Source organism: Eptatretus burgeri, chromosome 4 (assembly GCF_056783735.1).
Source record: "Eptatretus burgeri isolate ZD-2024b chromosome 4, Ebu_testis_v1, whole genome shotgun sequence".
In the NCBI taxonomy this organism is placed as follows: Eukaryota; Metazoa; Chordata; class Myxini; order Myxiniformes; family Myxinidae; genus Eptatretus; species Eptatretus burgeri.
In genome coordinates this window covers 12,054,197-12,068,209 of record NC_140964.1, presented here as the reverse complement: position 1 = coordinate 12,068,209, position 14,013 = coordinate 12,054,197, and the positions used below count along the sequence as shown (strand labels likewise).

The 14,013-nt window shown below is 44.1% G+C and overlaps 1 protein-coding gene and 1 long non-coding RNA gene across 3 annotated transcripts in view; one reads left to right on the top strand and one right to left on the bottom strand.

The window, feature by feature from the left end:
* Positions 1–14,013, bottom strand: part of LOC147027490 (uncharacterized) — a 192,723-nt gene that overhangs the window by 174,893 nt on the left and 3,817 nt on the right. Inside the window, exon 2 of the long non-coding RNA XR_015057065.1 lies at positions 1,648–1,721. This is a non-coding gene — a long non-coding RNA (uncharacterized LOC147027490). The remainder of the gene's footprint in view (positions 1–1,647; positions 1,722–14,013) is intronic.
* LOC147027489 (integrin alpha-6-like) overlaps positions 4,992–14,013 on the top strand; it is a 142,718-nt gene continuing 133,696 nt past the window's right edge. The window contains exon 1 of one of the 2 annotated variants that reach the window (XM_085876955.1): positions 4,992–5,244. In XM_085876955.1, coding sequence (XP_085733081.1) covers positions 5,078–5,244 — 167 coding nt within the window. In that variant the 5' untranslated portion in view covers positions 4,992–5,077. The remainder of the gene's footprint in view (positions 5,245–14,013) is intronic. The other variant, XM_085876954.1, reaches the window with a different exon arrangement.

Below are 14,013 nucleotides of genomic sequence, written 5' to 3'. Positions count from 1 at the left end.
AAGAGATAGTGTTGACGCACTACAGGAATTCAATGAGGCCTCATCGAGAATATTTTGGTCACCACAACTTCGGAAGGTCACCACAACTTTCTGCCACAGAGCAGGGACAGCGTCAAGCTACTAGACTGATCCCAGGCCGAGCTCGACTAAGCTATGAGGAGCGGTTGAAAGAGGGAGGACTTTTTGCATCAGGAAGTAAGTGATTACAAGGGTAGCTCATGGAGGTCTCCAACATAATGAAGGATTATAGAAAACATCAGTGCAGAACAATTTTTTATCAGAATGGACACTGACAGGACAAGAGGTCAGAGTTTAAGAGCACGGTGAGGAAGAGGAGAGTTAGGATGGTAGTAACTGGCAGCAGTCTTTCACTGATAGAGTGGTGAATCCGTGGAATGGTATCCCTGAAAGGGAAGTGACAGTAGAGTCCGTGGATAATATTAAAATACTGTAGTGAGATAGGTATCTGGAAGCAATGGTGATAGAGGAGTACGGAGATGTTGACATGATTGTGAAGGCTTGATAGGCCTAATGACCTCCTGCATTGACATCCTTGTAGACAACAACAAAAAAATTACTTTAACACATTGTCAATCAACACGACGTGAATCAAACCGGATTCAAACCAGTTGGAACTGCTTTTGTTATGGTAATAAACTGCTATAGTACATTGTTATTGTATTGTGTTACGATGTGAAACAAATATCTGATAATTTTGTGGTGCACCGTTGTCGTTGTCGTGTATCGGCCCATTTGAGACCATAATGCCCTGCCATGATCGAGACTGCTTTGGCTCTGCCAGTAAGTCATGTCACCCCCAACCCAAAGTGATCTTACGGTGGAGTACGAATTAAATGAACATGGGTTGTTGGCGCCACCTGGTGTGGAGCATAGATGACCGCAGGAAGTTGACGTTTATCAAAAGCATGGACGTCTTAACAAGACGTGGAGACGACGTGGATGGAAACCGCAGTGTGGTTCGGTGGTGGTTCAAGTCTGGCGTTTCACAGAATCGTACATACCATGCATGTACAAAGGGTGCACATTCATGAATCACGTGTCTGGACACCGTCTCCACGTTGTCTATTACGCAAAAGTCTGTGGGAGTGCGGGTGAGTTATATAACATACTGGACTAAATACTAAGAGCTCCTGAACAATGAACTTCAACGAAGGAGGTTATTTGGCCAATGAAAACCTGCAATGGTTGCCAACCTATGGTTGCTTGTCTCTTGTTTAAATTCTGAGCTCAGCCATCAATCGAACTGCTGACCACCCAGACTAAAATTGGATGGTCCACCCATGCCGCCACCGACTCTGGTTCACGTAGCCGTTGGCGGAAGTGGAATCAGTTTACCCTGGGATGGTTCACCATTTAAGGTCCATCATCTTGGAGCTCACATTGCTGCTGATAATTACCAATCATATTGCTTGACGTTCACTTTGTTTTTTTCTACTACGACAACTACTACTACTACTACTACCACTACCACCAGCAGTGGTTATGTTCAGTTAGCAAACAGCATGCGATTGTTTTCTAAGCGGCTTGTGCTTGATTCAAAGCGCTCAGGCAAGCACTCCAAAGTAATTACCAACATGGCGGTCTCCAAGGAAACAATGCAATTGTGTTACTCGAACATCTGCTTACCTGGTCGTCATTTTCAGTTTCACTCAATCGTCTTGTGACAACTTCCCCAAACGAGCTTATTACATTTGGAGCAGCTGCAGAGTACAAGGAAGAGGGAAACAAAGATAAATGAATAAGCTCCAAAGGAAGATCATCAATCACCCCAGCCAAACTTATCAATGGAGATGGACCCTACCATTGTGTATTTTGGGGAGGGTTTTTTTTTTGTATTGTTTGTACAACTTTAAGAATATCAGGATGAGTATACATAACAGGCATCGCATGTGCCTCTGAATATTTCAACGGTTGCAGTGTCGTTTTGAATCTGACTGCGGCGGCCATTTTGGCAAACATGATGAATCTCCTCCCTCAATTGCTAACTAGTTACTCTGCTTGCTGATCGGCTTGCAAAACGGTTGGTACGGAACAACTGGCTTGGAAAGTGGTCGCTGTTTTGCCTTAAGTGTGCATTTTCACACTCGCTTAGCTTGTGATGCTTTCCACTCGGCCATGTTATTATCCTTATGATTATTAGCTAAGCCACTAAAGGCCACCGAAGGTGGAGGGAGGTTCTTTCCACCGCTGTCTGTCCGTCCGTTTGTGTTACTTTCGCCAAGCATGTTTGTCTGTGTCATCTGTTTTTGTTTGTCCACAGTATTCTGAAGCAATCGTTCTGAAATATTTTTGTCTACGGCGCTTGTAGATGACGGGCCAAGAAGAGCAATGCGCAGTTTTGGTGACAATCCGGATCTGAGAATTTTTAGAGTGATTCTTCACCAATGAGATGCCGACAAACCTTTTGAACGGAAAAATATCCTCCGCCGCCGAAATGCTCGAGGTTGTGCTTCTTCTTCACCTTTCTATTCTTCTTCTTCTTCTTCTTCTACTTGAGCGGCCTAATTATTCCCACATGCCTGGGAAACACCGGGATGACAGTTTTTCGCTCGGTCGGGATTCGAACTTCGGCTCGGTAGCTTAGAGGGGAGTGTTCAGACATCTCGGAAATGCTGCCAGCCAACGTGTTGATATTATTTATATTATCATTATACCAATTGGACGGAATTGTATGATTAATTTATAATTATAATAATTTTGACGTTCGTGGAAGATCATAAACAACATTGGGTGAAGGGTCAACACAAACAAAGTGCACAGAGGAGAAGAAGGTGGACAATGATGTTGGGATGTACCACAGGTGTATGAGGCCCGGACTTGCAGGTGAAGACATACTCAGGAAGACAATTCCACGTGCGAGAGAAGAGGTGCATGAGTTCAAAGAGCTGAGCGTTAAGGTGAGATCTGGGAAGGGAGTAAAAACGTAAGAGTTTCAGGTGGAATACCTGCCACTATCATGCCTGGTGTTGGCTTAATGGTTAGGGTGGTGGGCTTGGGATCCTAGGATCCTGAATTCAAATCTCACTCGTCTGTTGAATGAATACCAGGTGGGGTTGACTCTGCTTGTCATCCTTCTGAAGTTGGCAAAATGAGTGCCAACTTGCTGCTATCCTGTGGCGACCCATCCAGGATTGTGTCCAATAGCCAAGGAGACTGCTCAGGCAGCACCAACGCTCTGCACAGAGCATGGTCCCAATAGATGGATGCATGGACCTGCCACTATTAGGGTGGTGAGGAAAAGTGTGAGGATGGGATAGCAAGACCAAAATAGAGCAGGGAAAAGGCCTTCAAGACCAGCATCCTCTCCGTGGTGAGCAAGAGACAGATCCTGAGACTCAATCTCCTCTCAGATACCAAAGTGGACGCAGAAGGCTTTCAACTCCATGGTCTCACGCAGAGAGAGATGGAAAGCAGCGCTACAAGTGCACAGTGAGGTGCCGTATTCCACGGCACTTCAGATGAGGTCCTGGTATGTACACACATTAAAGCTGAGGGCATTAGAGGAAGGACACTGCCCTGCGGAGAATTCTGACGTTGTGGCCAGCTTTGGAAGCCATTCAGCTTGGGCATATGTTAATGGTTTCTGCTAAGGGACCATTAACATATCTCCAAGCTGCAGGGCTTCCAGACTCAGTGGCATAATGATTAGAGCATCCGCTCTGAGTCGAGGAGGTCAAAGGTTCGACCCTTGCCAAGTCATACCAAATATTGAAAATGGTACTTGCTCTAAATGGGACAACTGTGCTTGATGCTTAGCATTTAGAAAGGATAGAGCATGAAAAACCACCATGGTGCAGGCTTCATGGACCTAATGGCCTCCTCCTGTGTTGAAGTCCTTTGTTAGGGAAACAAAGGATTCTGGAGGCACATTGCCCATTGGTCCAAGAAACCGTTGACCTGTAACCCTTCCTTTCTGGTCCAGGATTACTTGGACCCATGTACCACCATAATGCTTTCTTTTAGTCCTCACTGTTTTATTCGGCAATTCCTCCATATTTCTTGATCTATAACCTTATTCAGCCAGCCTGTTAGGTGTTCCCATCTGAGCACTTGCATTGTTATGTGGTGACCCCAAGTTCAAATTCCATACTCTGCATGTAGATTTGTCTATTGTCGCAAACTGCCATCCTGGTGCTGTATAGACAGGGTGTGCATCATGGAATGTGCAGTCATTTGAAGGTGACATTGAGCCCCCCACTTGCTTGTGGATGTTACAACCTGAAACTCCCTTTTCAAAAAAGGAAGCCATTGAGTGTCGATAACTTGTCCAAATTATACGAAGCCACAAGGGGTACTGCATCGAAGATGTAGCCATTCCTTTTTGATGATGCACCCACCCTAAATGAGGATGGCACAGACATAGCGCACATATGCTTGAGCAGTCTATAGCCATGCGTTCAGTTTCTTGAAGGGTTGACAGTCCATGCGACCTTTTGAAAGAAAACGTGGTCACTGAGCTGGCGAGGTAGTTCCAGATCCGACCAGATAGCATGCTCACGCTTTGCTGTCTGGTGTGGGATCGATTCCCTGCCAATATTACAAGTTATCACCCTGGTGTTTGGCAGAAATCACAGGCAGGCCGTTGCCTTGTCAAGTACATCCACCTACAGAGGGGGGACGTTTGACCGGTGTCCCGTCTGTTCGCATTGCTGGTCGATGTTGAAGATCCCACAGCAGCTTTCGACAGTGGTACATCATTCAATGCCAATACCGTGGCCAAATTCAAAATTATTGCCATGATCTACAACGGGCACCGCATTAACAGCATAACCCCCGAGAAATGCTGCAACCGGCACTCAGGTCGTACTTACATGTGAAATCCTAACCATCATTCCTGTTCTCCACCTTTATGAGCTTTTCAAATCTGAACTCACTCTTCCACAGTTACTGTTCTATTCAATTTCCTTTTGAGATCACCTCCCAGTCAGAAAGAGCTCACTGTACATCCTGTATGCAGGAAATGTTTTGAACTCTGGACCCTTACAAACAGCCACAAAACAATAAAATACACTCCAGTGTATGTTTGATGCCTTGAAGTCAAATTGTGTGTTACGATATGGAATTCAACTTTGTTTGGTGTTTTGTCGGAGTTGTCCTGTCTGTGAGATGCAGTGGTGGGCAAAACATTGACCAGACGATGGCGGTTTTCAAGACGGGTGACCCCGGAAGCTTCTTCGGTCTCTCGGTCTCTTTGCATCGTAAACTGAACCCAGAAGAGAACCTGTGAGTGTCCACTTCACCTCGCATGTTACATTTTTCATTGTTCGTCGACTGTTCCGCTGATTTGAACATCTTTTATTGATTACTATTATTACTTTTACCATTACTTGATGCAACTGTCGTATATAATGTTTTGCAACTGCGTCCATGTTGTAATTTAACTATACACGCGCAGATATTGTGCACCCAGAACACTAGTTTCACATTTTATAGCCAGATGTCAAGGCTCATGAAAGAGCTGAATATTTTATTCTATTTGGTCAAAACTACCCACCTGTGCTTGTTTAGTTACCTCCACCACCGAAGGTGGATGGAGGTTATGTTTTCACCCCTGTCTGTTTGTTTGTGAACAGGATATCTCAAAAAGATGTGAGCGGATTCACACAAAATTTGGTGGAGAGCTTGGGTATGTGACACCGACCAAATTATTAGATTTTGGTGAAGATCTGAATCCGGATCCTAGAATTTTTAAAGTGATTTTTCACCATTGAGTGATCGGGCTAAAACAACAGAGAGCACGATATCTGAAAAAGTTGTGGACCGATTGAGATGTAAACTTAAGCTAATCAGCTTGGCGGAGGTATGTGCTCTACTGAGTTCCCTTCCAGTTTAAAATGGTTTAAATCTTCGAGTCAGTATGGTGTGCATGAATGAAAACACATAAAGTAGGGTGAAACCGGTTTCATACTTGCATGTAGAGAGCTCGTGTAAAGAGGGTACATTGGTATATTTGCCCTCCTCCCATCATGATTTGTTACGCACACTCACCTCGAAGCTGTCTAGCCTGGGTTTGAATCCTAACTATGCTATAAACTGTCATACCGGTGTTTCAAAGGCAGGGTGATTCATCCATGAGTGTGCCGTTCCTCGGATGGACGTTAAACAGGCGTCCCGTCAGCCAGCATTCGTTGGTGGATGTTAAAGATCCCACAGTCTCCTTTGCAAAGAGTAGGTGAGCAATCACCGGCACCCTTAACAAATTACAAATTCCTGCCCTCACCTGAAAAGGGCACAGCCATGCCCTCAGCCAATGATGATACCCCGCAGCCTGATGCTGCATACAACAAATGAATGAACGATAATGATTAGTTGAGTTTCTACATAACCATATATGGAATATCGCTGTCCCGTGTCCTCATGCTATCTTTTTGGAAGGGACATCTGACAATGTCACAGGTCAGATTCTGTGGCCAACACTTAACAGAAGCTCATTTCCTGGAGTTCCAATTAGTATAGGATTGTTGTGATGTGTTGTAGATCAACACTATCTCCAGGCTGGCCTCTGAGGCCACAGATTGATTGGGATTGATGATTCAGTAGTGCACAGTAAACATTCATGGTGAACAAATCCTTCATCCACGACCATATGGAATATGCTGTTAGGTTCAGCGACTCTGTTTAAGCTGATTTGCTGAGTTCCCACCTGGCTTTCTTGGTGCTATGGATTCCAAAGCCTATAGCCATCTCCTTTCAGAAGGTCAATGTTCAAGGTATGCTGCTCAATTACCACACACTGGTCAGCGGCCTATCTATCACCCAAATATTTTCCAACCATGGTGTCATTAGCTCGCCTGTTCGAATAACAGAGAGCTATAGCGATACCCCCGGCGTGAGCGTGAAAATGTTAAAGTTTTTGGTGCAAGTTATTTAGAAGCTTGCCATTCATTTAATATGTGTACTAGGATGCTGATATTTAGCATGGAGGTTCCTTTGGGGTATACTATTGGTGTAGTGAAGTTGAAATTAAAAAATAATTTCAAATGTTTTAAATTTTTGACCTGTTTTGAACTTAACTTTTTTTTTAGCACATCAACGTTAAAGTTTTTGGTGCAAATTATTTTTTAGAAGCTTACCATTCATTTAATATGTGTACTAGGATGCTGATATTTGGCATGGAGGTTCCTTTGGGGTATACTATTGGTGTAGTGAAATTGAAATTAACAAATAATTAAAAAAAAAATTAAATTTCAACCTAAGATAGTGCCAAAGCCACCCAATGCTCGCCTGTTTATACTAGATGTTTGCCATTCATTTAATAGGTGTACTAGTTTACTGATTGCAATATACAAATACATATATTGCTTTAAAATTATTTGGATCAGACTTCACTGCAATGCTTTATAAAAAATATTATTAGACTCGTCTTTTAAAAACGATAAATGTATAAACAGGTGAGCATTGGGTGGCTTTGACACCAACTCTCTGGTTTTAGTTATACATCTTCCTCCAGTCCCACCAGACAGATTGGTGAAAGTATACATTCTTGTTTGTGTTATTCTTCCCATGTCTAGGCTGTCTGCACACATTCATTCATACTTAGTACATTTTACTCTTTTCCTTTTCCTGGAACAATGTTACTCGTTGAATCGAGTGCTGCTCTTCCTCATCCGAACTTTCAATATCATCCATCATCAACAATTATTGTCACTATCGTGGGTCCATTGGTCCATTGGACCAAATTTTCATTGGTCTTCACGGCCTTGTGGCATACCTGCCTGATGTACTGCTTGAGCATTAGCTTGCCTTTCACCAAGCCCAGATGTGCTTGAGCCAGGGCAGGGATGATAAGTTCGTTATTATTATTACCAAATGATGCTAGTATTATTATTATTGTTGTTAAAATTATTAGTCTTCATTAATATATGCTTTGCTACAATATTATCAATATTTTTGTTATTTATTTTGTAATTACAATGCCAAGCCGCAGAAGGACCGATAAAGCTGCTGTATGCATCATGACATGGAGTGCGTTTAAAACATGGGAATTCTTCCACATTATTTGTAGTTAATTGGCCTAATCAACTCAGGAGGTCATGACCATCATTTTGGTGCATCACATTCCACATCAGAACGCTCCATGAGAACTCCACAAAAAACATGACACACACACACACACACACACACACACACACACACACACACACACACACACACACACACACACACACACACACACACACACACAACCTCATCCATTTATAGGATATACTGTATCTCATGCTTGTCGACATTGTACTGCACTCTGCATGATCATTGTTTGTCTGAGTTTATGCAAACCACACATATACCGGTATTTGTTTTCCTCGCAGTTGTATATTACCTCCAATAATACATCAATACTATTGGTCATTCATGAGCTTTGGACGACATATTAAAAGTGAATAAGAAAAACAATCACTTGAAAGTTAAAGGAAACTGGAGTAACAGCACCAGACTTGGCAGTGTAATAGTTTGAGTGTCCGCTCTGAGTTTGGAAGGTCAGTGGTTCAAACCCTGGTCGAGTAATACCAAAGACTTCAAAAATTGTCCGTGCTGCTTCCTTGCTTGATGCTCAACATTTAAAAGGATAGAGAATGGACAAACAATGATGGTAAGGCAATGGCAAACCACCCAGTATAGCCATTGCCAAGAAAGTACTTTGGCAGCATCAACGCTCTGTTAGGAGTATGGTACATCAAAATCAAAAAAAAAAGTACGAGCATCCACTTTGACCTGCGTCAAATCAAGAGGAAGACAGCGGGCCAATGTAGGGGTTGTGGCAAGTTGTGCCAAGTCTTGTCCATATTAGTTGATATATAAAAGCTTGACAGACCAAAAGCCATTGTAAATTGTTGGAAAAAGAAAGAATTTACACACTGCTGGCAGAAAACACGCACCAACTTCTACCCTCTCATCCCAACCCTCTCTTTTTCATACGCGGTGACTTAAATTGTCATCATGCCAGTTGGCTGGGTGTGGGCACCTCTCTCACCTGCCATAACACTTCATCTTAGACTTTCTCCGACTCATTGGGACTGATACAATCTGTCAACTTCTTGACACGGATCTCAACCAACGGTACTCTATCTCTTCTGGATCTGATTTTGACAAATTTCCCTGAAAATAAATGCTGTTCTTCCTCTGTTCCAATCGGTTCATCTGACCACATGCTTGTCAAAGTGGACATCTCTCTGGCCATTATTAGAAAACCATCTCAGTGCCGTTGAGTCTGGCATTTCACTCAGGCCGACTGGCAGGAACTTGAAGCAGCCAACTTCTAGACTGGTCTCCCATCTCTACTTTCTCCAACATCAACTCATCCTGGGAATTCTTTCAAATAAATTGGCTCTCTGTCTCATGCACAGATTCACCTGATTTTGTCTTCAGTTGTCCTACCCTTAATCCCACCCCTGGTACACTGAAGCTTGTAGTGAAGCAGTTGTCCAGAAACAACTTGCCTTCACTTCATGGAAGGCAAATCCAATTGAAAGGCAATCTCAGTTCCTTCCACAAAGCTCAGAACAAGTGTGTGTCTACCCTCAGGAGAAACAGGGAACAACATCTTTCTAATCTCAAGTCTGAACTCTCAAACCTGTCTCCCTCCTTCAAATCCTGGTGGCATCTGGATAAGTCTGGTTCTGGTGTATGTTCCCCCTCAACCCCCTCCCTTACCTCAAATCGCTGCACAGCTCACACTGCACATTGAAAGGCTAAATATCTAAACTCTGTGGTTGCTTCTAACTCTTCTGTCCCAAACCCATCGCTTTCTGAACTCACCTTGCCCAGTCACACCCAGCTGTTCCTGGACTCTGTGTCCTTTTCTCCTGACAAGGTGGAGAACTTACCATCAAACATCCCCTCAGATTCTGTAATCGGTCCAGACGGCATCAGCCCCCGTGTCCTAAAAACCTGCTCTGCTGCTCTTGCTTAACCTCTCTCTGTTCTATTCACCCTCTCATTTGCTCAAGGTCATCTGCCATCTGCTTGGAAATCAGCAAACATTACTGCTCTGCATAAAAAGGTGCAAACACAGATCCCTGCAACTGCAGACCAATCAGCCTTCTCCCAATCACCAGCAAGGTTATGGAATCCATCATCGCTTTCGACATTAAATCCTTCCTCTTCTTGATTTCTGATAACCAATTTGGAATCAGACCAGGTCACTCTACTTTGGACTTTCTGCTCCTCCTTTCCAAACAATGGATGGAGGTCCTCAATGCCAGGCATGAGATCAGAGCCCCCTGGACATATCAGGTGCTTTCCATACAGTCTGGCACCCTGCCCTGCTCACCAAACTCTCTTCCTGTGATATCCAAGGACATCTCCACTCATGGCTCACAGACTTCGTCTCCTGTCACAGCCAACCAGTGGCCCTTAATGGAATTCTCTCACCCCCTCTTCCTGTCTTGGCTGGAGTACCTCAAGGCAGTGTTCTGAGCTCTGTGTTTCTACTTTTCATCAATGATCTCCCTGAATCTCCGCAAAATCCTCTTTATCCCCTTTTTGCTTACTCCACCCTCTGCCGTACCATCTGTCATCCCTCAGCAGCAGCAACCTCTTCACTCTGCAGATCTGGATAAATTCACAAGCTCGACCAGCACTTCGAACATGTCTTTCAATCCTGACAAATCTCACACTCTCACTGTCTCTCCAAAAGGATCATCTGGAACCCCCCACCATCTACTTTCTCAACAATCCTATCGAAGAAGTGCTTTCATTAAAGCTTCTGGGTCTCCCTATCTGCCATGATCTTTCCTGGGAAAGCCACATTTCCAAGCTGGCCTCAAAAGTCAGTTGCGGCTATCGTCAGTTATGCAAAGTCCTTCATTGGCACACCTGAACTCCTAACCAAGTACAAAGCTTCATCCGCAGCCTGATGGAGTACTGCTCTCTCCTCTGAGCAGGTGCTCTTGCCTCTCACCTCGCTCGACTTCACGCTGTGGAAACCAAACTCTCACTCTTCGGATGGTATCCAAGGACCGTAGGTGACTTAGAGATGACTTCCAGTTCTGGGTTTGCAGCAAAGGCAGGTTCTCTCATGGGTCTTTGCCGACTTTCTCAAAGTTAAGTTTTCGGTTGTTATATGTGACATTTTAACTGTTTATTTTCTCACCTACATGTTACTGTGTGTTCCTAGTTTGGTTTTGTCTCAAAAAAATCATGCTATTTTGTGAGTTTTCGTCGACCTTGTCTTTCTGGGTTCCTTGAGGCCTACACATCCTTCCCCTCTAGGTGTACGGTCGTTTTTATTTGTATTCTCTCCCTATTGCCTTCAATTCCTATTTTCCACACTTTCCCAATGCCCCATCCCTCCCAACTCACACTCTGTCTCTTGTCTTATTTAAAGGGGGGGGGACTACCTTCCTCCCTGCATATCCACGAGTCCCGATCCTTCTTCTTCTTCTTCCTCCGTCTGCTGGCAAACCATCTTTCTTATACTTGTGCTGACCTCTCACCATTACCATCACAATTTCTTCCGACAACCTTCCATTCCAGAATCTTACCTAATCTTCAAAAATCCATCAAAAAATAATAATTTTCCTTGTATCATTTCGACCTTTACACCTCCTGTAACCACATGTCTCTTTCTCTCCCCACTCTTCCTGATATTTTTCATCGACCCCGCAGCTTCATTCTGCATTTACAGTTCCAAATTCACCATACACCTCCACGATTTTACTTCAACCTTCCCTTTTCAAAATGTTACGCAATCCTTATTTAAAATAAATTAATAAGTAAATTCACTTTTGACTATACACCTCCCATAGTCACGTGCTTCTCCCATAACCACGTGATCTGTTTCCACCCCCTGCGTTTACCGATCCAAATTCACCATTCACCTCACGCTTTTTTCCACAACACTTCCATGACCTAATCTGATGAAAACTCTCTCAAAAAATAACAATAAAAATAATTATAATAATTATAATAAAAACGATCTCTGAAAATGCGTCATCTTCCTCTTTCACATGTGCGGTTCTCTTTACTGTACCATAATGCACTCCTCTTCTTCTATTTCAACAGACTGCTCTCAATTTTACCTCTCCTTCATACCTTGCCATGAAATCCAACTGTTACAGCATTTATTCTCACCATTCTCTTAATTTGCCTTCATTGCATCCCTCAATAAATGTCTTTAATCGCATTTCTGACCTCAAAATTAAAAAAAAAAAAAACAGTTTACCATGAATGTTCGCTTTCCATCAACCATTCTTTTTTTCTAACTTCAGTGCCAACTCATCCCTCGCTCTCAAAGCAACCATCACACTCTTCTCCCTCCAAGCTTCTCTCTCACCTTTCTCAAGAAGTCCCCCTCACCTTTCTCCCTCAACTCTCCCCACTCACCCTTCTCCCACCATTCACACCCCTCACTCACCCTTCTCAAAGTTGCCCCCCCCTTCTCATCCACAAAGCTGCTTCCTTCCCCTGCCCTCTCACCTCCATCTCATCACTCCACCTCCTCAAATTCTCCACCGCCTTCTGCCCCCTCTCTTATTACACTCCACTGTACCTCAACCCAGCACCACAGAGCCTTTTCTCCTCCTCAACCAGCCCCCTCCCAGAGATATTCTGCAATCCCCCCCACACTCTTTCAACGACTCTCCTTACCTCCCCCCCCCACCCCTCCTCCCTTGTCCTACCCTCCCCTTCCCACCGATGCCCTGCACCCAAAGACTCCTCCCTTCCCTCTTTGTTCACATGTGGACTTCAAATATCTGGGGCCTTCTCTCAAACCTTTCAGATCCTTCCATACAGGTTGCCACTGACAAACCTGACATAATCTGCCTAACGGAAACTTTTCGCCCTCAAGACGTCTCTTACTCCCAAGTATCTCTCCCTGGTTATTTCCTCCTCCGGTATGACAAACCTGAGCCTCATCCTGGTGAAGGAGTTGCTTTCTTCATCAAAGACTCTATTCCTCACTCCCCCACACACCCAGGAATACCTCTGGCTATGGCTTCCACTCCATTCCCACCTCATGTTTATATGTGTACTGTATCGCCCACCAAACAGTGATGACTCCATTTACATCTCACTTTCCGAAAACATGGACCAACTTCTGTCTTCTCATCCAAACTCTCTCTTCCTCATATGTGGCGACTTCAATTGTCATCATGTCAGTTGGCAAGGTGTGGGTACCTCTCTCATCTGTCATGGAACCTCAGCAAAAGCTTTCTGCGATTCATTGGGACTGACTCAATCGGTCAACTTACCGACCTGGATCTCAACCAATGGTACTCTCTCTCTTCTGGATCTGATTTTGACAAGTTTCCCTGAAAATATCTGTTGTTCTTCCTCCGCTCCAATTGGTTCTTCTGACCATGTCCTTGTCAAAGTGGACATCTCTCTGGCTTTTATCAGAGATCCACCTCAGTGCTGTAGAGTCTGGCATTTCACTCAGGCTGACTGGCAGGGTCTCCAAGCAGCCATCAAACTTCTCGACTGGTCTCCCATCGCTACTTTCTCCAACATCAACTCATCCTGGAAATTCTTTCAAAGAAACTTGCTCTCCCTCATGCACAGATTTATCCCATCTCGTTTCAGTTGTCCTACCCTTCCTCACGCACATGGTTCGCTGAAGCTTGTGGCGAGGGAGTTGTCCTGAAATAACTTGCCTTTGCCTCATGGAAAGGAAAACCAACTGAGGGCAATCTCAGTTTATTCAATAAAGCTCAGAACAAGTGTGTGTCGACCCTCAGGAGAGCCAGAAAACAACATCTTTCTAAGCTCAAGTCTGAACTCTCAAACCTCTCTCCCTCCTCCAGATCCTGGTGGCATCTAATCAAATCTGTTTCTGGTGTATGTTCCCCCTCCATCCCCTCCCTTAACTCAAATGGACGCACTGCTGATACCGCACGTGAAAAGGCTGAATGCCTAAACTCGGTGTTTGCATGAAAATGTTGTGTCCAAAACCCATTGCTTTCTGTACCTACTTTACCCAGTCGCACACAACTGTCCCTGGACTATGTGTCCTTTGCTTCTGACAAAATGGAGAGCTTGCTGTCAAACCTC